This window comes from Hydra vulgaris, chromosome 12 (genome assembly GCF_038396675.1).
Source record: "Hydra vulgaris chromosome 12, alternate assembly HydraT2T_AEP".
In the NCBI taxonomy this organism is placed as follows: Eukaryota; Metazoa; Cnidaria; class Hydrozoa; order Anthoathecata; family Hydridae; genus Hydra; species Hydra vulgaris.
Window position 1 is genome coordinate 50,094,328 of NC_088931.1, and position 25,673 is coordinate 50,120,000.

Here is a 25,673-nt window from a genome sequence, read left to right on the forward strand (position 1 = left end):
ACAGTATTCTATACTAGAATGGAAAAAGTTTTATAGAGGTAGAAACAAAATCAACAGAAAGAAAATAAAATCAACAAAAAGAAAATCAAATCAAAAAAAAAGTCAACAGGATAGAGACAATCTTTAGCAGATACAAATTTTGCAACAGATAACATATATTGTTCAAATGAATAGTTAGTAAGGAAAGGTCATCCACAAAATTGTAAAGTTGATCAATACATTATTATTGTGACAATGCAGCAAACAAGCTTTTGTTTGAGTTAGAATACACTGTCTGCTGTATGTTGTTACAGAAAAGAAAACTTACTCAAAAATGGCTGCCTGCTTTGACCAATCAAAAAGACCTTCTATTATAACTGGAATATATGTATAATGTATTATGAGCATAAAGAGTCACTAAAGAATTAAGGTTGTCAGTAAATTCATTAATATAGATAATAAATAATATGGGATCAAGGACAATTCTTTAAAAGGCCTTTGTGATGTCATACCAATGGGGGATGCCTCACCACTTCCATCTAATGATAAATAGAACTTTTCTGATTAACAGATCAGTGGCAGAATGAAAGGATTAAAATCTCTATTAATTTTTAAAGAGTTGAAGGTTAGTTAGGACTCAAGATTAGTTATTAGAATTATTAGAAATTAGAGTTATTAGAAGCGGTTACTTAAAGACTCAAAGTCTTTGCTAAAAAAAGCTAAAAGATTGGACAACATTTATAAGAATCAGAGCAGTTTCTGTAGTTTTTTAAGAAATCCAGAGGCCATGTTCCAGCAGGTTTAAAACAACATTCACTTAAGTAGTTGCAAATAGTTTAGAGAACACTGAAGAGAATTCGAGCTAGTACTTTTGCAAGACTGTACAAAAACTGTAAAAAGGTAAGAAATAACTTAAGCAACTAAGGAAGCCAGATTGAATAAAATGTCCAGTAATGTATTAAATTGTTCGTAAATTTTACAAACTTTGCAGTCTAACAAATTATCTTTAACGATTATTTTAAAAACATTTTGTTTACTTTATAGCCAATAAAAGCTTAACGCTTTCAGTGTTCATAATAAATGCAGTAGTAGACTAGTGGAAGTAGTAGACTAGTAGAAGTAGTAGACTAGTGGAAGTAGTATTGAAAGAATTTTCAGCTTACAATTAATTTAAAGAGAGCTTCATATGAAATAAAATATGAGTAGTTTCTTTATCTGTATTGGTTGCCTCCGCCTGTATTGGTGGCTTGTATTGGAGCTACGAGATGAATTTAATTAAATATATGCTATTTAGATTATTTTTACCTTATTGTAAAAACCTATAGAGCTTAGTCATTTTTTTTTTTTTGAGTTCTTTAAGCATAATAAACATACTACATAAGTCAAAAATTCTTGAAATAATAAATACTTAAAAATAGTTTAACATTTAAAGGTATTAATATTAATCACAAAGGTGTTGTTAAAAATGAAATGGAAAGTGTTGCCCTACAAATCTTTACACAAAAGTAAAAATAGAAAAACTAAGAATAAACCAATAAATTTACCATTTGAATTATATATTTAAATTCAGTTGACAAAAAATTCTTGAAAATTATGTACATGAGTTAGTGAGTTTTTTTCAGGCAGTGCATTAAATAAATATTGGTGCATTTTTAATTTTTAATTTGATCAATTTTTTTCATAATAATAATGTTGTTTGATTGTATTGTTATATATAACTTAAAAGATTAATTTTAGTTTGCCTTTTTTTATTTAACATTTGAAATTGTCTTTGCTTTTAACAAAGCTCATGATCCAAAATTGTTCAATTTTATGAATCCTGAATTATTTTATTTTACTTTTATCTCTTTTATTTAGCAGCATTTATATAATTTTAACAATTTTAAATTTTTAATAATTAGAATAGCTTTGCAAAATCATAACACGATGATGAAACTTTTATATCTATAATTTTATTTTAAAATTATAACCAAAAAACTTTATAATTTCTATAACATAACTCTAAGTTATGCAAAAGTGGTGTAGTGGTAGAGTATTTGCTTTGTAAGTAAGTAGTTCTGTGTTCAATCCTCACCAAGCCCCTGATAGTACTATGCTCAAACTTGTTTCTCCCTGCAGTAGTCTTGTTCATTAAGGCTCATATTGTAAAGTTTAAGAGTTGAGAAAGGGTTGCAACAACAGTCAAAAAATAACATCAATCAGAAAAAAAACTTAAAAGTTAAAAAATGAGTAGTCATTACAATTTTAGTGGTCTGCCATGGGTGGGTGAATATAGTAAAACTTAAATAAAAATTTAAAATTAAAAAAAAAGAGTATATAAGTTCAGCTTAAGTGATGTGCTTGGTCTTGGGATGTGCTTGGTCTTGGGGAGATTTAAATATATAAAAACAAAATTCCTAATATTTTATATTTTTAATAAATAAAAGCCTTTGATATACTCTATAATTTTAATAGAATGAAAAACTTTGTGTAAGAAAATATTATGATCAACAAAGTTGATCATAATATTTTCTTACACTAAGTTTTTTTAACAACTAAAAAGCAATTGCATTTTCTATTTTATTTTCTGAAAATTAAACAAAACTTAAGTAACCTGAAAGGTAATCATCTCCAAGTAAAGTAATAGATATGTTTTGTTCCCCATTTAATAACCAGTTTAAGCAACTTAGGTTAATTTCAGATGTTCGAAACGGACGCAGAGTAATTCTTGGTGATACTGTAAATATCTGGAACACAAAAAAAATAATTACTAATTTTACATAAAATTTATTTACAGATACCACATTATTTACTGATGCATAACACAATCAGTGTGAGTCACAAAAACACTTTATTTTTTTAATTTGCTTTTTTTTTTCTAAATGCAAACTTGACAATTAGAATTTTAGAATACATTATCTACATTTAAAAAACATTTTTATTTTAATAAAATTTTTTTTTGATTAAATTTAATACCAACTTTTAATTTTTATAATCACAATTAATTATAATTTGTACCGATATAACTTTTATTAATTACTCACAGTAATATCAAACAAACTGTTGTCTTTGTAAGGCGCAAATTGGTCATTTGCACTATAGTAGATACAAAACTTTAGTAAAAAATCAATTTTATCAAATTCCATTCCTGATATAAATGAAGATTTATCCAATTTGATACTTAAGAAATCACTGGCCATAAACTGGTATAGCCCAATTATAGGATTTTCTACAACAAAAACATAAAAGTACAAATCATAAAATTTTAAAGCCTTTCTTTATTTACTGTATTAAACAGTTTTTAAGATAATTTGTGCAATAAAACTGTGCATGGTCAATTGATAGTCAGTGCATAAAATGTCTAGTACGACTTTTATTTATAAGGTGTATAATTCAAGTTAAAATTTAGAATTTACTTTACCAAATAAATATTGAACAGGTTCAATAAATCTAAAGTCCATAGTGAAGTAAGTCGAAGGATTTTCTGAGAAAGCGAAAATTTGGATTTCAGAAGCCATAAAAGGATTTAACAAGTCATAACTGAACCATTGAGACCTAGCATAGTTACCATCAAAAATCTGGAGAAAATAAAAAAATAAGGATTAAAAAACAAGCTATTATTAATTAATTAACTAAATAATTATATTACTAAAAATTTTATTTGCTATTAATAAAAATTAAAAATTGCTAACGATGCGCACAATTAAAATGACTTTGCATAGTTATTGTCAATGACTTATAGTTTAAAAGATCATTCAATTTTGATCTATGGTAGTGATAATAAATGAAGTTATTTTTAGTTTGATTTTTAGTATGTTATTTTTATCTAAAAATCAAAAAATAACTAACTTATGTAGTTTTATTTTTCATTTCAAACATCTATTGTTGTTTGTTGTTATATTCAGTATAATTAGGTAAAATCATTCCAAAATTAATTGCTATTTTTAACATGTAAATATTATATATTATATAAATTTATGATTTATTATTTTTCTAATAATTTATATCCTTATTTTAAATTTTAAACTTCTATACTTAGTATAGTTATTTAAGGATATGATCCTAATCATCATGATGATCATGATGATGATCATCATCATCATGATTACATTGATCATCATGATCATGATTATGATCATGATGATCATGATGATCATCATCATCATCATGATTACATTGATCATCATGATCATGATTATGATCATGATGATCATGATCATGATGATCATGATCATGATGATCATGATCATGATGATCATGATCATCATGATTATGATCATGATGATCATGATCATGATGATCATGATCATGATGATCATGATCATGATCATGATGATCATGATCATGATCATGATGATCATCATGATCATGATTATGATCATCATGATCATGATGATCATGATGATCATGATCATGATCATGATGATCATGATTATGATCATCATGATCATGATGATCATGATGATCATGATCATGATCATCATGATCATGATAATCATGATCATCATGATCATGATCATCATGATCATGATCATGATGATCATGATCATCATGATCATGATCATGATCATCATGATCATGATCATCATGATCATGATCATCATGATCATGATCATCATGATCATGATCATCATGATCATGATCATCATGATCATGATCATCATGATCATGATCATCATGATCATGATCATGATCATCATGATCATGATCATCATGATCATGATCATCATGATCATCATGATCATCATGATCATGATCATTATGATCATCATGATCATGATCATCATGATCATCATGATCATGAATTATAACTAAACTGGAGTAAAACTACCTTTGTTTGATTGAATTCTGTATATACAACAAAATCTCTGTCATTATTTAAACGAAAAGCCAACCAGATTCCACTAATTGAGTTAAATTCATTATAAGCACCTGATTTAACTATAAACTGATGAACTAACTTGACTCCATTTATTTTTAAAGTAAAGTATGAAACTGGTGATACGTCAAACTCTATGTCATTTGGACTTAATGATAAATATGAAGTACTTGTGATGTTCATCATACTTCTTACATCTTGCAAAGTAATGCTTGTGTTATCATTGTAATAAAAAGCCTCTGTTATTTGATAATCATTGCTTGTAGGAGGCACATAGTATACTGTAAAAAAAAAGATCATATGCATACAACTTACATAGTATTACCTAGTATTTAAAATATCAAACTGATATTAAGCTTTGATCTATGTTAAACAAGAACTTTAACAAAAAAATAAAAATAAAAAAATAAAAATAATAAATTAATCAAAAAAAATAAAAAAAAATAAAAATAAAAAAAATAAAAAAGTATAATAATAATGTTATTTATTGGTATTCTATGAGCACTTTGGTTTTCATATATATATATATATATATATATATATATATATATATATATATATATATATATATATATATATATATATATATATATATATATATATATGTATATATATATATATATATAATATATATATATATATATATATATACACACATATATATATATATAAAATAAAATTAAATATATATACTAATATAAATTAAATATATATATATACACACACACATATATATATATATATATATATATATATATATATATATATATATATATATATATATATATATATATATATATATAGAGTTGCAAAAAAAACCGTTTTTTTTTAATTGTGTTTTTTTTGTGTTTTTTTTGTTTTTTATAGTTTTTTTTGTTTTTTTAGATTAAAAAAATTATTTACTTTTATTTAATTTCTATTTTTATTATAAATGTAATACAATATATAATAGTAACATGATATATGATAAATATATAGTACATCACTTGAAAAATTTATTTTTAATTAACAAAAGACTCTGTATTCTGGCTTTCTTGCTCATTAAGGTCTTCTATTGTAAAGTCAAAAACAAATGGCAGAGCTTCAAATTTTGAAGCTCTGCCATTTGTTAATCAATTCCGTTTTTGATTGTGGATCCAAGATTGTCTACTAAATGATCTTTCGACTGCAGCACTTGTTGGTGGAAGTAATAAAATTTTACTTGCAATATTTGATAGTATTGGAGCACAAGAACAACATATTCCCTTCCACCAACTTACAGGAGATGAATGTTTTACTGAAGCCCATATAAAAGGTTTTGCAAAAAGTCCTTCGTTTGATCTATAATCAGCTATCTCACCCAAAATTTTGTCATCACATTCTTTAATAGAAGAATCCATTTTTCCTAATTTATGTAGCGTTTCAATGGCATCAATCTAAAGAAGATGTTTTAAATAAGGCATCTTAATTCATTTTAAATATAATTTCCTTTTTTTTCAATTAATTTAAATGAGGATTAAATTCTGAAAATACTCACCATTTCATCTCCAGAGATATGACATCCTTTATAATGTGGAACCACTAAATTTGCCGCAAGATGAATGTTTTGAATGTGAAATTTCCTTCTTTTGGCAATTGTTTCCATCATAGCATTTTCCTCGCTTTTTAGAATTGGACTGCAAAGGATATTGTCCTGAAAAGACTTTTCTAAATCTGAAAATGTTTTTGCAACAATGGAGAGACTTAATTTATATCCTTCAACTGCTGCAATGGCTATGGCTATTGGTTTTAATAACTTAATAAACCCATCCACTTTATCCCAGAACACTTCTGACAACAATAGGTTTTGAATAGGCTTAGCAAGAGATTTTGCTTAATCGTCAATAGCTAATCCCCGTAGTGCTAATCTGTTGTTATGAAGACTTTCCATACAATGTATAATTGAAGCCCATATGAAGAATATATTTATTTATAATTAAATATTTATTTGCCTAATGTTATTTCCATACTAAGTATTATGATTTATAATGTAATATAAATTTTTTAAAAATTTATAATAATACTTTTTATGTTTTATTTTTTATGTTTTTATGTTTAATTTTATTATAAAATAATTTTTAATAAACCTAGTTGTTACTGGAAGCTTTAGTGATTGTTGAATGATTTGTCCTGATTTCTGCTGATGTTGTTTTAACAAAGCTGATAAAATTTGAGAGCTCTTTATCCCTTTTACCACCATTGTGCAATTTCTTTGGGAATCTGCTATTGATTTCAAGTTACTCGCATCAGTAAAAATTAAATTTAAGGTATGTGCCAGGCACCCATAAGGATATATGTGAGGAAATTCAGTAACTATTAGTTGCCATGCTTTTTTCATATTGGCTGCATTATCAGTACAAACACCAAGAACTTTCATAGGTCCAACATTGCATATTATTTTTTTAACTATATTTGCCATATATTCACCAGTATGACTTTCTGCGCCTAAATAAAGAGTTATACGTTTAATAATTATAATAAACTATAAAAATTTAAATATTTTTGAAAAACTTAACAACTTTGGAGAATATAAAATAAAACTTGCTATCTGACAATTCTGAAGACATGATAACTAAAATTAATCTAAAAAGACTACCTGTTTCTATGCTGGTCCAAAATATAGGTTGAGGTACCGTTACAACAAAATTAATGATTCCTTTATTCCTGTAAATAGTAAAATCTATCTTTATTACTGATTTTTATTATTTATGAATTATACACATGAAGTTAGAATGCACCTAAATTATATATGTGTAGCTTACATTGTTACATAATTTTGTTATATAACGTTTAAAAGTATCTAGGCATTGGATACTCCTATACTAGTGCACAAATCAGAATGTAGATAAATAGTCCTACTATTTTAAATCATATTTTCCTTGCCTGATATTGCTCCACCCATCACACAAAATTGCTACACTTAAAGCAGTTCCCACAAGTTCTTTAACGGTAGTTGAGGTTTCATTATAAACCCTTTCAAGTAGGGAATTAGACAACATATCACGGTTAGGTAATTTAAATGCAGGTCTCAATTTTGCAAAGCTGTCTATCCATAGTTTATTTTCAAAAACTCTTAATGAGCACCCAGTACCATAGACAGCGCGTGCTAAATCCATTTGCGATTCATCCTGTAAAAACATGAAATTTACAAAAATTGTTATTACAAAAATTACTTATGTACTAAATAAAGTTTGCTAAATATTTGAAAGTATTAAATATTCTAAATATAATTCTTACTATTTGCTCATTAGTCATTTTGTCCGAGAAAATGTAGGATGCAATTTTATTTTTCTGAGGTGTGAATGGAACTCTTGTTGAAGAATGCAATTGTTTCAAGGGAGGCTTATCTGAATTGGTTTTATTTGGCTTACAGTCTCCAAACTTAAGGGTTGTAGACCTACTTTGGTTTCCACAACAGCTTGAGGTTCGAAAGAAGGACTTAATTGGAATTTGCAATATAGCAGATGATAAACATATTTTTTCCTTTTTTTCCATACATTGAATAGGTAAGTTTTCAGGAATATCTTCTTCCATTATTAGTTCAGTTTGAACTTTCTTTTGTTTAAAAGGCATATCGTTCAAATATTTGTTTTTTATTTGATCTCCACATTTCATACATTTTGCAATGTGCTCGGTCATTCGAGTGCCATTTTTTGATAGCTTTAAGCTGCAAAATTTGCATATAACTTGTTGAATTTTAGAACCTCCAGATTCTAAAGGTGCCTCATTGAACAATGTAGCTACAAAACATTTCTTTCTGCCTGGCTTTTTTTTTTTTAGATTTCTTTTTTTTTTTTTATAAATATAAACAATATTTTTAAAATTGTTTAATATTAAGTTTTTTTCATTAGTTATACAAACTTAGTTATTGTGTTATTTTTATTTACTTGAATACTTTTTGAATAAATAACATTTTAGCTATCTAATTGCAATTTGAATAAACATTTGAAAAAAATGATTTAAATTTTCTAAACTCAAATGAATCCAAGATAAAAAAACTTATAAAAAACAAAATTAAATCTTCAAAATAAACCAAACTATTTCAATTTTAAATTCCAATAATTAAAACTAGTTAATAATTCAATTTTAAACTCTGTTTAAAATTGAAATATATAAAATAAAGAAATAAACTATTAAAATTTTACAAAAGTAATAAACAAAAGTAAATAAAACATTAAAGTAAATTTTATATAACTGTTAGTTCATTTTTGTATTTTGCAATGCAGTGATATTTCATTTATTTTTATGAATGAAGTAACACTGCTGAAATAACATTTTTATTTCATTCATTCAGTAGTGTTATACTTACAATTAACTAGTAGCTATTAGTATAGTTTTTTTGAGATATATTAAAAAAATTACTTAATTTTTTTTTTAATATTTAATACTGTTTTTTTTTTTAATTATGCATTTTATTTAATAGAAAACATTCATATTTTGAAGGTTTAATGCCTCTGAAACTGTTTCAAGTATTATTAATATCTTAAATTTAATAAATACTAAAAAAATAAAAAATGAAAAAAACTATAAAAAACAGTTTTAAGAAGAAAAAAACCGTTTTTTTTGGGTTGCAACTCTATAAATTTGTAAGAAATATTATATAGGGTAAAATACATTACATTTAATAAAAAACATGTATATTTTGAAGGTTTACTGACACTGTAACTTTTTAAAGGATAATTGATATATAAAATTTAATGGACACCTAAAAAAAACAAAAAAACCCATTAAAAACATGTTTTTAGGACAGGCCTGTTTTTTTTGCAAAAAAAACGTGTTTTTTATAAAAAAACGCGAATGTTTTTTTTGAGTTGCAACTCTATATATATATATATAGATGTATAGATGGTTGCACAAATCAAAATCGTAACCAATTTGTATCAAATGCTCTTCTTCACTTTGCGGTCCAAAATAATATCAATGTAACTCAGAAATACCCAGTGAAAAGGCATACGCAAATGGAGGGAGATTCAGTACATGTGAGAATTGAAAAACAAATCAAGGGAAAGGATGTTTACCTGCCATTTGAGTATGTAGGTATTTACAAGAAATAATTTTGTGAACACAACTGCAGGTGTTGGACGATACTTAAAAGTTACCCATTAGAACACCAAAAAAGATATATGGGGTTATGTAACTGTTTAGCGTTACTATTTTTCAAAAGACTGCCTTTTTACAGTTTTATATGCCTTTTAGTTAATAAATTGCGTCCTTTTTCATTTTAGACAATGCAGTTTTATTATTGACTTACGCTCTTAAACAACACTTATCTCAGACAAAACTTTAGGTCAATTCCACGTATCTTCAAAAATTGCCCATATTTCAAAGTAAAAACTTATTTTAATCAAATTAACTTTTTAAATAAACAAACAAAAGAATTTAATAATTTGACGTTTTTTATTTTTTTATTTCTGTGGTTTTTTTGAAAAATATCACGTTTTTTGGCTCTCCTGAAAAGTTGTGATTTTTTAGATAAGTGGTGTTGGAGTTTAGCCATCGAGATATATATATATATATATATATATATATATATATATATATATATATATATATATATACATATATATATATATATATTTATATATATATATATATATATATATATATATATATATATATATATATATATATATATATATATATATATATATATATATATATATATATATATATATATATATATATATATATATATATATATATATATATATATAATTTAAGCGACATCTTTAATAGTATGTGTAATGATATTATAAGCATTAAAACATCATATACGGTATCATACTATTTATTTCTTTTTTAAGTAATCTTTCGGCTCATATAGTATGAGCCATTATCAAACTAATAAAACCGTTAAAAAAAACGTTTAAAAAATATAATAAACATAACCAAATGATGTCATTGCAACGTCAGATATTCAACATTTTTTAATTTTACAAAAAATGGTTTCCAATGGTGAGTCATCAACAAATTGCCATTGTCACGATTTAAAACGTTTTGTTTAGGTTTTGAACATTGTACACCTTGTATTTCAATGGCCTCAAGAATTTTTCTTGTGTAGTTGTTTGAAATAACAGAAAGTGTTTTAGGGTTTTCCCAGTTTGTTTTACCATTACAATGTTGTAAATGTTCTACTATTCCAGATGTATCCCAGTTGGCTTTTGTAACATTATTTTTATGTTCTTGAATTCGTGTGGAAATCTTTTTTCTTGTTTAACCAATATAACATGCACCACATGTGCAATTAAGTTGGTACACTCCTGGATGACTGTTCGGAGGCAGTTTAGACTTGTTTCGGCAGAGTATATTTATCAAAGGATTACCAAAACGGTAGACTGTTTTAACACCGACTTTATGAAACTCTCTTCTTAGAACAAGGCTTAATTTTGGGACCCATGGTAAAATAACACGATTTTTGGTATCAATTTTTTGAGAACTAGATTTATTTGTGGAGTATTTAAAATTTTCAGCAATATCTAAATACTGTTTATATGAAAGTCCATTTTCAGTAAAAATCTTAATAAGAAAATTAATTTCATCTTGAATGTTATGCTCTGAATAAATTTTGTATGCTTGAGCTAAAAAAACCTTTACAAATACTAACTGCGATATTTGGTGAAATACATGATTTTGGTTTTATAAGTACGTTTGTAATTGCATTTTTACGATGTATGGAAAACTCATATTTGTGAAGGGAGTGATTGGTTGAAATACAAATATCTAAAAAATTTAATTGGTGTTGAGCATTTTCGTATTCGCATGTATATTGGATTGATTTATCTTGTGAATTTAAAAGTGTTAAAAAAGAATTTGCACCATCAATATTAGTAAATCGAGCATGGCTATCATCAACGTAACATTTATAAGACTTTGGTGCAATATTGACATTTAAAGCCTGTTGAATAGCATTAGATTCAATATGTTGTAAATATGCTTCTTACAAGACAACCATTATGGAAAGACCTATTGGACCAGAGTTTTTTAAAATATATATTTTGTCTTCCCATAAAAAATAACGCTGCCTTATCCTTGGGAGAGGTATTAAGATCAGTTCCAATGAATGAGAGATGGAATGTTAGAACTACCTTTGTTAACAATGCTGTTGAAGATTTTCCAAAAGTCTCTAGAGCTTAACTTCTGAGATAAGATACTAGATTTTGTGAACTGAAAATAATGGAGCTTGGCATCTGACAGCACTTTTTTACATTGATCTCTTGCATTTATAAATAAATGTTTGTTCTGAAGAAAGTTATTTTGAAAAAGATGAAATTACATGATTAAATGATTACAATTAGATATAGCAGCTGCACAAGAGGGTGAAAACCATGGAGTAGAATGAGGCTTGACTTGGAACCGACAAGAAGGAATAAAAGCCCCCAATTCTATCTGAATTCAGGTTAAGTAGGAGGTGCATTTTTCAGCTGAGAAAGTAAAAACATCAACCTAAAGACCATCATGAAGAAAGTCATGAAAAGAATCCAAGTTAGCTTTAAGGTAGTAGTAAGTAGTATGATGATAGGGTGTGTCTGAAAAGGAAGTACGAGATAAATGAACACAAGCTAGGATCAGAGACTAGACATAAATCAAGGAGCGAAAGTAAATGTCACCAGTAGCAGGGTGATAATGAAGACCATAGACCTGACCTGACAATAAAATATTTTCTTTGTAATGATTTTTATTAATTATACCTGATGATTTTGATCACCATAGGTCTGCGAAATATATATGATATATATGCCGATTTATATTTGTTGATTAATGTGTTTAAGTGTTTTGAGAAACGCTTAACTTTTTGGCTACATTATTTTTAGTTTGACCTTTTCCTAATCTTTATAAGGTATTTATTTTTGATTGATAATTTGACACTTTTGCTCAACTTTTACTTTTAAATTTGCGCGAAACAAAGAGAATTTGTTAAAAAAGGGTGGTCGATTGCATCCGATATAGGATCCCCACGATACAGGCATGGTACTACCTTCTTTCACATAGAAGCCATGTTAAAATATTGCACTTTGTATAATGTGTTCAATTTTATTATACTTTGATAACATTTTTTAACATATAAACATACATATATTTTGATTACATTTGATAAAGTTATATTTTGAAATACAATGCAATGGTATCTTGAGCATAAGTAAAACTTCATATAACTGACAGGGTGTTTGACAAGGGGAGTAAAAAAAATTACTTTGAATAAACAAAATTTTGAATAACTACCGGTTCGAATAACTGATGGATATTTGCATGAGTTTGTTAAGGAAAATTCACGAGGAATGAAAATTGTTTTGAATAAGCGAGAAATTTGAATAAGTACCAATTCGAACAACCAAAAGTTTACTGTAATGAAGTTATGTAGCAAAATAAGGGATGCGGAGTCCCAAAAAGTACTCCGGATTTGAAAGTCACAAAAAGATTACTTCATCCTAGTTTTTGGTACCCAGGAGCTCTGAAAATATAAATAAGTTTATGGAATACTGATAGGAAAAAAATTAAGACTTTTAGGTTAGAGGAACAATCATTTTCGAACCCGGAGTTCGCAGGTATAATGGTGACAAGGACTCCAGGACTCCAGGACTCGGGGCTTAAAAACAATAAGTTTCAAGTCATTAAATCTCGTGAATTTTTTTCTAATAGCAGATCATAAGTCAACAAACATGTTTAGAGCTTCTGAACACTACAGACTTGAAAAAAGTAGAGATATAAAGCCGGAGTCCTTTTGGGACTCCGCATCCCTGAGCAAAATAAATGTACAACATTACATAAATACAACATATATATAAAACATATATATATACAACATATATATATATATATATATATATATATATATATATATATATATATATATATATATATATATATATATATAATATAATTATATATATATATAATTTTATAATAATGTTGTATATATATATATATATATATATATATATATATATATATATATATATATATATATATATATATATATATATATATATATATATATATATATATATATATATATATATATACAACATTATTATACAACATTACATAAATACAACAATACATAAATACAACATTACAAAAAATACAACATTTAACATAAATGATATAATAACATTTTATGTAAGTTTCATTTGTTACATAATAATACATATTTGTTATGTTTTAAGATATATTTAGGTAAATTATATTTAGAATGCCCTATTTTATTTTAGGTTAAACTTCACTTTTTATAATTCCGTATTAATTTTTTAATCTTGAAGAAGTATAAAACAATGTCTTCAAAAAAAGTCTTCCAAAACTAGTGTTTGGAAATATTTTGAAGTTTCTCAGTAAGTCAATTGTTTTTGCATTTGCCTACTATGCGTAGCTTTACTTTCTAAAGGTGGGAGTTGTCCTAAAACATTAACCACTAGTGCAGTTAGGTACCATTTATTAATAAAACACCTTAAAGAATATATATTAGCTGAAAAATTGTCTGATGAAAAAAATTATATCTACCACCTCTACATCAACTAATCTTCAAATAAAAAAACAATTAACATTACTAGATAGTATTAATAAAAAAAAGTTATGCTCTATGATTAATGATCATAGAACAATCAAATCCACAATCCCATTGGTGAAATGATGGATTTAGACATTCAATTGTCGAATATTTGATTTTAGGAAATTGATTAAAGAGATGTTTCTTAATTATCAAATACCCAAAAGGTGTTATTTTAGTACAAAATGTTGTTTCCTAAATATATAATGAACTATTTAATTCTATCAAGAGTTATATATCTGCTGCAAGTTATATCTCACATCTGACATTTGGACAGCAAATAGCTCAATAGTTCTGGAACAACTTGGTACAAACTAGCATAGGTTAGTTGAAGCTACTGCAAGATGGAATAGTTCCTACTATATCATGGCTGCTTCAAAGTGAGCTTTACAGCTTTTTTTTTACTTTTTTGAAATAATCACTTAAGGAGTGTAGCAAAATTTTTATTATTTTAGAAATAATAATTTTGTTCTGTAAAAAGATTAATAACACCAATACAACTTTGTATCCTATGACATTTAAGAATTAATCAAATCCTTTGATTTTTAAATAAATGGGGGAAATGATGAACATAGCTAAATTTCTATAATTTAATGTTACTTTTTATCAAAACAAAATACCAATATCCTTTAGATATTTATTATCAAATATAAACATTGTTAGACCATTATAAATTTAAAAAATGTACTTAAACTAAATGTGATATGAAACAGGGATTATTAAAGATCAGACATTAAATAATATTAAAGAAAATGTTTTATGATTACGTCATTGTTTGAAAAAAGGTAAAGATAAATTTACGCAAAAAAGTAGAGAAATTTGCAAAGCATAATAAGTTTAAAAACATATTGCCTAACATAGCTAGAAGAACCTAAAATATTTTTACGATTTTAATATGCATGAAAGGTTGAAGTTTTAATAACTTAGGTCATCCATCAAAAATATTACGTTTGGCATTTAAAAAGAATAATTTTTATAATATAAATGCATTAAAAACAAACTTTTTGTAAATAAAACACATGGATGACATAAGATTCAGAAAGATTAAACATTCATGGATAAATGTTTCAAGCTTCAACAGCCCACACTGTAAAAAAAAAAGGTTTCGGAAAAGGTTTTTTACACTTCCATAAAGTTTTCTACCACTAGAAAACCTTTTGGTGTGTAAAAAAAGGTTTTTGAAAGGGTTCTATTAGAAAACCCAAAAAAGCAAAGAGTTTTTTTGTGGTGAAATATATAAGAAACCAATAAAGTGCCGAGTGCCGTTTATTGACATCGAGGCATAATTAAAAATAGAAAGGATTTAAAATAGGATCACAACTGCTTAGCAATAATGATATCTTAAATAAATAGTATATTTTTTTATTATATTCTATTATACTTAAAATTGTATTTTGTTAAAATTTTTAAAGTAGAATACGCAAAAGCGTATACTTTTTAAGTTAACCGATTTATCTATGAGATTCATTTAGGTCAATGTAATTCTTTTTAAAATTTTAAAGTAAAGCTAATAATTAACATTTAAAGCAGAAATAATAATAAAGTTAAAGAATTATGTCTGCAAATATTGAAAACTGGTCACCTACAGAAGTAGCCAAATGGCTAATAGATAATGGGTTTAATGAACAAACTGCAGCCGAATTTGAAAGTAATTTTTTTATTATTATGCATTTTATAGTAACATTTTAATTGTACTGTTTGCAGATTGCAGATTGCAGATTCCTTATAATATACAATAGTTAAACATGCCCCAATTTCTTTGTGAATGTGGCAACAACTATTTTTCATTTGGAAAGTATTTGCGACATCTTATCTTGTTTCATGAAAATCAACCTCTTTTTTATGTTAGATGTGTTTCAAGTGCGTGCAAGCAAACTTTTAAAAGTGCTAATAGTCTAAAAAAACATATTCAACGAAAGCACAGTAATTTATTAAGAAGCTGGTCTAATGATAATGAAAGTGATCAGAGGAGTAAAAATTGTAAAAATGATAACATCATAGATTCATCTGAAACAACCGAAGAATCAAATGATCAAAATAATGAAAAATTAGACCAAGACTTTAAATGTAAAAATGCTACTGATATGCTTAATACTTTGGAAAAACATTTTGCATTTCTTCTTTTGCGACTCAGAGAAGTACAAATACTTGGAAATGCTGACAGATGATATGCTTTTATCTAATTATACTGTGTCTGGAAATGCACCAAGATTTTTTCATAACTTAGATGTTAAAGTACAAGAAGCTATAAGATTGTTACTTGATTTAGATATAGAAGGGAATGAATCCATTGTTATAGCGAAATCAATATCAATTGATAGTATTTGCTATTCTGTTAAAGCAGTGTATGTATTGCATACTGTTACAGAAGAAACTGTCCCAATTTCTTTTTAAATCATATACATTGTCTGTTTACGTGACTGTCGGTTGTTATGTGGACACCTGTTGACACCAAATTATTTTTCACATCATTTGCATTCTTATCAAGTTTTGGATGAAATTGAATGGACAGTTTGCAGAACAGGATGTTTTATTGATTTTAATCGACATGACTATTTTAAATTCAACAACTGTCAGTATGTGAGCATGAGATATAGCGTTTTGCATCCGTCTTGCTCTTCGATTTAAGGACATGACTATTTGAATACTTATTTAGTTTGTTTAGTTTATGTAGTTTGTTTATTTGAAAATTATGTATGTTTCGTAAAACTATTGTTCTTATTGTTTATTTGCAATAGGGCATGAATTAACCGGTGACTATTTATGTGACCTCACAGAGCAGATGCTAACAGAGCTTTTACCTTTGATAAAAGATAGGATAAGATTTATTCGTCTTTTGAAAACAACAAAACAATCTGTTTCAGCAGCATTAGATAATTCTGAATCTACCTATACTGTTGCAGTTGTCAGTGTAAATAATGAAAAGGGCGAAAAAACAAACAGTGACAGTTTTTCAGAAATTGAAGAAGCAGAATGTGTACATATGTTTGTTATAGTATTTTTACTTTATATACATTTTTTTTTAATAATAAAACTCTATCATTGATTTTAGTTTATGAGAGTATTTGCATACTTTTATTTAATTTTAATACTTTAATGTTTTTATAATACTTGTGTTTAAGAACTATTATGCATGATATCAGATAATAATGATGAATATCATTGTTATAAATTATATTTTTACCCATATTAAATTACAGTTGAATGAGATACTTTAAATCAGAGTAATTTAAAGAAATTACTCTGGTTTGCTTGAATTACTGTGATAGTTTATTTTATTTATTTAGCCAGATGCAAGAATTTCCTTTTGTATATCAGTTGCCACTTTTTCCGGGTAATATTATAGCTAAGCTACAATGTCAAGACAAGACTAGTTTTGGTTTAGGCTCAAAAAGCAAAGCCCTCTTAATTGATGCACTATTTGATGACTTAAAAAGGCGTGACATTTTGTAAGTTGAAAATTGTTCTTATTTTATACTTTGCCGACTCTGAGTTTGCCGTTTCTCAATTTCCATTTCATCAATTTTTCATGATTAATTATTTTTCATATTTAAAAAAATAATTTGTTCTTTAGTTTGCTACATTTATATTATAATATTAATATTAAATATTTTGTAATGTTTTATCAAAAACTATTTATACAGATATCCAACCAGAAGAATATGTTCTGCTGTTAGCTCAGCAGTTATATTAAAATTTTTGGCTAATTACGATGGAAGTAATGCTATTAGCATTCCATACTTTTTTACATACTTTTATTTGTCATCATTTATTTAATATGAAAATTATATTTTAAAATTTAATTTATGTCTATTTCACATTTTTAATGGGTATTTTGAGTTTAGAATACTATTAGAGTAGCTCTTCGAAGGAAATTTAAAAAATACAGACAGCCCCTTTGTAGCGAAAATTCAATTGCTGTAATAAGAGAAAAGTTTGGAAGGCCTGGCATTTCAGGAAGAAAACGAAAAGTAGATCAAGTTGAAATTGATCAACCTGACAACAGCACCCTCTCAAAAACAGCTCGAGTTAAAGTATGTTATAATGTATATAGATATTACTTGCTATAACTTTGTAATATTGTTGTAATGTTATGTTGTTTAAATGTCAAAAATGTATATTTTTGTTACTGTTCACAAGTTCCAGCTGATTGGTGTAAGGTAAAATCCTTCTATATGCACAGTTGTAACTATAACTTCTTTTTATTAGTTGGCTAATGTGATACAAGGTGAGGATCACATAAGCATAAAAAAACATCAAGATGCTTTAAAAAAAGAAATAAAAAAACAGACACCAAACTTTGATTTGATCAAAGATAAAATGAAAAGAACTTGCGGGTACAGACAACTTTTCTGCCATGCTCACACAACTGCAGAAGTTCTGGAAGAATTTCCGTGTTTACGACTAAATATTTTTGTAAGATAAACATAATAAGATTATATAAAGAATTATTTTTCTTTTATGAAATGTACTTTTTTTTTACAATATTTCCATTGATTTTCTTTTCTTTTTTATCATTTGTTTAGTATGACTAGAGCGTGAGTTATTGTTCACCTAATCCCTGAGTCCTAAAATTTTCTTCCTCCTACAAAATAGTCTTTACATTCATTTATGATTCAAAACAAATTTAAAAATTGTTCGTGTTTTGATAATTATTTTTCTTTTATGAAATGTGCTTTTTTTTTACAATATTTCTACAATATTATATTTAGATTTTCTTTTGACAGTTTTGAAAGACTATATAAAAATTATTACCTTATGAACATTAAAATTTTTAAGTATAGGCTTGTTTCTGTAATCATAATGTAGATGAATTTTAGAAATGATTTTCATAAATTAAAGTTTACAGCAGATGTGATTTTGCTATATGGTGTAGATGTAATCAAATTAGAAATGAAACTTCTATCCCTTTATAATGCGGTGATCAAAGAAGCAGCCAAAAGATGCAAAAAATATTGTGAATATTCAACAATGATAAACAAACATTTAGAAGAAACTTTGGACAATGGTAAACGACAGGGTAATTTTTATTTATTTTAATTTTTCTTTCTAACAATTCTCTTTTTATCGTAAAATAAAAAATTTTAATATTCCAATAACAATTAAAACTAGTCATAGTAGGCAATAAGTTACACAAGTTTAGTAACTCTAGCAAATATTGATTAACTTAAAAGCATTTGATCATTTATTAATACATTACACATGTATGCTAATACTGCTATTTTATATATACTAGTTTTAAGAAATGTATTATTTTGTAAGTATTTATAATTAAAGATATAAATACTTTTAGATTGGAAGGTGATGTTAGTTACATTATTGTTGCCCTCATTATTTGGGGAAAAGGAAGAATTGTTTTTTCCCTTACCAAAACAGGTAGGATGTTTATTGTACATTGTACATTATTTAGGAAATTGCACTTGATTATATTTTTCTATAGTCCATTGTTTATATTCCATTACAAATTAATATGTATTTATCATATATTAAACTATAAAAACTAATTTATTTATTATATATTTATTTATATAAACTAATATATATTTAATAACAAGAAGATCTGAGAAATAATAAAAAATATTAAAAAGGAGATCTAAGGAAATGCAAAAATTTACTGGTTTGAGGAAATAAGTTATTAAATATTTTAAGTCCATGTAAATATTCTCATACTAATCACACAATTTAAAAAGTGATGTTGTCCTTTAGGTGAGGAGTCTTCAATAATTTGTATTATATAGAAATGTTATCAATTAAGAAATTTTAAAATTGAATGGTTTTAAGAGCTTTGTATCAGAGGGATTTTAAGTTGTTTTAGGTTTGTTTTTTGATTAAATGAATTATTATATTTATTTCTTTTTTTTTTATACAGGAAATACCACTTAGTCCAGTCATATTGCCACAAGACGACGAGTGGAATGTATCAGTCTACAAGGAAGTTTTGTTTTCTAAAACTATTTGTACTTTTTCCGAGGCTTTTCAAGCATGGTTTGCTGCATTTTGGATATTCAGCATTGAATTCCCAAAAGGATTGATCAATACATGTCAATTTTTAGAAAAAGTGCTTCTAGGTGGTAAAGGAAAAGTGCTAAATGTTGTCAGCAAATGGAACAACAGCCTTTTGCACTAATATTTATGGCTTTTGTTTTTTGTATGTTTTTGTTGTTAATCTTTATAATTTATTTATGTTTTTTTGTCACTAAATTCGAATAAACTCATATTTCTAAATTTTATTATTTTTTGTGCTACTAGGCGATTTCTTGATTTAATTTTTGAAAATAAGTCTTAACGGTAAATAAACTTCATGTAATACTTTTAATGTTGGAATATAATAGTGGTAATAGTTAAATTTGAAGCAGAAAATTTGTATAATAACTCATAATAGTTTTACATAATTTAACGTTATTTTCCAATTTGTTTCGTTTTGTACAACTTGTTTGTTTTTGTTCAACATTTATTGACCTGTCTCTGATTATTGTAATGTTTTTTTCTTATTTAATGTAAACTTTACTGTATATTACTTTGATGTTATAAGATTTTAAACATTATTACAGAATTTTCTTTATTGAGTTTTCATATTGCGTGCAAAATTACAGTGGAATTAAAGAATCTAAATATTTGCATATAAGCAATATTATCTATAAATTAAATGTTTCAACTAAAGTGTACATTCAATCTATCCTAAGTATAATATTACTGAACCAACTTTATACGTGCTTGAAATCGTTATTGCGTAATATAAAAAATTATTGAATAATTTATAATTCAAATTAAAAACGAAAGTACAAGTTAAAAAAGGTTTTTCCAGTATCGGATTAAAGGTTTTTAAAAAAAGGGTTTTCTAGAAAACCTTTAAAGGGTTCCACCCTCGGGACAAAGTAAAAAACCTTTTAGAGCTATTTAAAAAACCTTTTTTTTTTACAGTGCAGCATTAAGATAAATCAGGCAATCTTAGTTTTCCCAAAACAGGTTTTTTGTAAATATTGCAAAAAACAGAAAAGTGATCACAAATCATTGGAAATATTTTAACAATATTTGCTTTTATTCCTTATAATGTAATTATTTATTTAACGAGGAAAGATGGGTACTTTACATTTCTTTTATTTGAAGATGAAAGCATTTATAGAAAAACTTTTATTTTAAAGTTAGAGCCCATTTGGGTTCCGTGGAAAAAGCGTTTTTTTTTTCACTGGGATTACTTTAGTTGAACAATTAAATGAGTCAGTGGACAAAAGACTGGGTACATTTTAACATGATTAGTTTTAATGTCTTTCCATTTTTTGTGACCCTAGATATAAATTAACATATCAAAGGAAGATGAGAATAAAATATAAAATTGCATAAATTAGCAGATGAACATGAAATGCAACAACATCATTTATAACTTCAGGCCTTATTTTAAAGCATAAACTGGCACGTCATTTAGGTATGCCATAAGTTATTTTATGTAAGCAGTAAGCCATTTCATGTAAGCCATTTTTTATCATCTTTTAAAATCTAAACAAGCCGCAAGATAAAAGAAGTAATTAATGTTATAAAAACCACTTACGAAGTTTTTATTTACGATTACGATTACGTAAAAAAGTTTGCATGACAATTAATTACATTTTATATTCGCGCTATTTACAAATGTAATAACTTAATTTTATTTTTATTAATCTAACTTTACTATCAAAAATGTTCAGTAAAAGAAAAAAAAATGATCTTTTAGGAGCATGAAAATAAATCATAAAATAAGCATGATAAAAAAAATTTATTTATTTAAACAATTTCTCATAACAAAAAATAACAGAAACAATTACCGAATTAAAAACAAACAAACGGAAAAACAAAATAAAAAATTATTAGCTAAAAAATTGTACACGTTAAAATTTGTTTTATATTAGCGCCACTTTTGATATTTTAGTTATTTTTTTTTTTTTTTGTTATCATGGTTGATTGTATTAAAAAATGAAAAAACATTAATTATTACAAACTTAAAATGACATCTTATAAAAAGTTTATTTTCTTATAATTAGATAAAAAAAACTTCTATGCATATAAGTCCGTTATTAATTTTTCAAAATGATATTTCAAGGGAGTTTAGATAACCTAGTTATCAAGAATAAATATACTTGATAACATTATCAAGTATAAATATATTTGATAAGTGATCGTCTATAAATTACACAACGCTAATTTTCATTAACAAGCAAATCAAAAAAGATCAAAAGTTTTTCTTCACAGAGCTTTACATAATTTATAGATGATCCCTAATGAGGATATCTAAACTTCTTGATTGAATTGAAAAATTAATAATAGAGTTATCCACAGACAAAGTTTTTTATTCAATTAATTATTACGAGTATTTATGCTTGAAGCAATATAGCTCTTGCAATGTCTTTGTTTATATTTTTAAGTTTCATTTTTTCAAAAATAATAGTTTAGAAAAATATTTTTTAGTAGTTACATGAGCTTTATGTAATTGGCAGTGCGCGATTTCAAAAAAGTGAAAACAGAAATTACCTTATAATTTAGAAAAATTTTTTATAAATTACGAGATAATAAATAAATTTAAGATAAATTTATATAGATGATAAAATCAAAGCTGATGTTTGGGTTTAACATAATTTCCTGTCTATTTTATCAAAGTGTGCATAATAAATATTGTTTAGTAAATAAAATATTTCTTAAAAAAATAAACTTGATTATTTTTATCGTAACTTTTTTTTAGGTTTTTCTTCCTACTTTTCTATTTTTTACAAAAAAGTGTACATTTAACTTTTTTGTAAAAAGACAAATGAAAACGCAACGGCTTTATTTTTTAATAAAAGGAACTTGGAAACTTAAATTTTTGTCTCAAAAAAAGCACTGATAAGGGATCGTCCATAAATTACGCTATGCTAACTTTAACTAATAAACAAACAAATAAGATCAAAAGTTTTCCTTTGTAGATCTTTAATTAAACCAAAACTCAAATTAGTTCTCTTATAAGTTCAGTGAAAATCGCTGTGCAAAAGAGCAAATGATCTCCTACTACTATTTTTTAAATAAGTGCAAAAAAATTATAATAATATTTTTTGTTTGTAATATTTTTTATTTTTGTTTAACTTTTTAAAAGAAAAAAATCATTATTGTTTGCAAAGTTTAAAAAATTAAAAATAACATATTTTTATTTATTTTTACTAATGTCGAGAAAAGAAATAAATAAATTTTTGTTAAATGATAATAAAAAATAATACTAAATTCAATCATTTAAAATTAAAAAACAAAAAAAAATTGAAACATAATAGAAATTCCACAAAATGTACATTAACAAAATAACACTTCTATTTTATTAGTTTTTCTTAATAAGTAAATTAAACTTGTTTTGCGGTAATTTATTTTATTGTGGTAGTTTTAAAAAAGTTAATGGCCTTTAATAATAAAAAAAAAAGATAAGTTTATGACATCAAAAACACACAGAACTAATGAGCTAAGCTGTTTTTTCTTTAAAACTGTAACTTGAATCCTCTGATTCTGATTGTGATGAACCCACAGTAACACAAATGAACTAATTGTAAAACTAGCTTATCCAAAAATTAAAGAATGTTTCCTGCTAGTTCCCAAAACTGAGATCTATAGATGATTCCAATTTTGTAAATACTGAAAATAGCGAAAGATTGAAAAGATCAAACTCCAATATACACATGATAATTAAGGAAACTGAAGAGTTCTTAAAACTCCTCTTGTCATGAAAAAAGAAAGTCCACTTTTATGGTGGTAAAGTTCTGAAAACTCTTTAAAAAATTTAAAGAAAATAGCCCAAAAGTTTCTTTCATCACTAACTTCTTCTGTAGAAAGTAAAAGGCTTTTTAATGCAGGTGGCAACATTTCTGAACTTAATAGAAACAGACTATTACAGTAACAAGTGATAATTGAATTTCACTTATGTTTTTGATATTTTATTTTGTTTGACCTAAGATTGGTCAAGGTTTGCCAGAACAGCCAAATGTTCACATCCCTAACAGATATAAATCTCAAGATATATATATAAAATATATAAATCTCAAGATATATATATAAAATATATAAATCTCAAGATATATATATAAAATATATAAATCTCAAGATATATATATAAAATATATAAATCTCAAGATATATATATAAAATATATAAATCTCAAGATATATATATAAAATATATAAACCTCAAGATATATATATAAAATATATAAATCTCAAGATATATATATAAAATATATAAATCTCAAGATATATATATAAAATATATAAATCTCAAGATATATATATAAAATATATAAATCTCAAGATATATGTATAAAATATATAAATCTCAAGATGTATATATAAAAAATATAAATCTCAAGATATATATATATATATATATAAAATATATAAACCTCAAGATATATATATATATACATATATATATATATATATACATATATATATATATATATATATATATATATATACATACATATATATATATATATATACATATATATATATATACATATATATACATACATACATATATATATATATATATATATATATATATATATATATATATATATATATATACATATATATATATATATATATATATATATATATATATATATATATATAGATCTATAGTTTGTTGGCTTTGGGAAGAGCGGAAGGAAAAAAGTGATTCTTACGCCAACATATACGTCACTTTTAATTACTTTTAACTTTCGTCCAACATTTGCGTGTTGGACGAAAGTAAAAACCATTAATTTAATTACAAATTAATCGTTTTTTAAAAAAACCACAAAAACGCAAATTTAATTGACCAGAATGTTTTTAAAAACATTCTGAATGTTTTTAAAACATTTTGAATGTTTTTAACAATATAAACAATGTTTTTATTTTTATTTTTTTTAATAAAATGTTTTTATTTTTATTTTTTTTAATAAAATGTTTTTATTATATAGCCTGACTCGCAAGTGAGTGCTGCTACATCGACTGACAAATAGCCTGACTCGCAAGGGAGTGCTGCTACATCGACTGACAAATAGCCTGACTCGCAAGGGAGTGCTGCTACATCGACTGACAAATAGCCTGACTTGCAAGGGAGTGCTGCTACATCGACTGAGGGTTTGGTTGGGGCAGGCAGTCTATCATTATTAAAAAAAAAAAATTCCGGTCTTGCATTTTAATTTTTACTTTTTGTTAACAAAATATGGAAAAAACTTTCGGACAACATCTAAGGGTTCTATATAAATATATATATATATACATATATATATATACATATATATATATA

At 25.5% G+C, this 25,673-nt stretch overlaps 3 protein-coding genes across 3 annotated transcripts in view; 2 read left to right on the forward strand and 1 right to left on the reverse strand.

Moving 5' to 3' along the window:
- Positions 1–25,673, reverse strand: part of LOC100199700 (uncharacterized) — a 202,000-nt gene that overhangs the window by 143,327 nt on the left and 33,000 nt on the right. Inside the window, exons 4-7 of the mRNA XM_065813582.1 lie at positions 4,790–5,118; positions 3,380–3,536; positions 3,003–3,187; positions 2,573–2,705 (exon numbers count right to left, since the gene is read on the reverse strand). Of these exons, the coding sequence (XP_065669654.1) occupies positions 2,573–2,705; positions 3,003–3,187; positions 3,380–3,536; positions 4,790–5,118 (804 nt within the window). The remainder of the gene's footprint in view (positions 1–2,572; positions 2,706–3,002; positions 3,188–3,379; positions 3,537–4,789; positions 5,119–25,673) is intronic.
- On the forward strand, positions 15,866–17,994 carry LOC136088800 (probable serine/threonine-protein kinase samkB). Its single transcript, XM_065813580.1, has 3 exons — positions 15,866–16,044; positions 17,135–17,373; positions 17,684–17,994. Exons 1-3 carry the CDS (start codon positions 15,951–15,953, stop codon positions 17,732–17,734), a joined length of 384 nt encoding a protein of 127 aa, XP_065669652.1. The 5' UTR covers positions 15,866–15,950; the 3' UTR covers positions 17,735–17,994.
- On the forward strand, positions 18,139–20,607 carry LOC136088801 (uncharacterized). Its single transcript, XM_065813581.1, has 5 exons — positions 18,139–18,430; positions 18,606–18,812; positions 19,239–19,416; positions 19,690–19,772; positions 20,266–20,607. The coding sequence occupies exons 2-5, from the start codon at positions 18,717–18,719 to the stop codon at positions 20,521–20,523; spliced, it is 615 nt and encodes a 204-aa protein (XP_065669653.1). The 5' UTR covers positions 18,139–18,430; positions 18,606–18,716; the 3' UTR covers positions 20,524–20,607.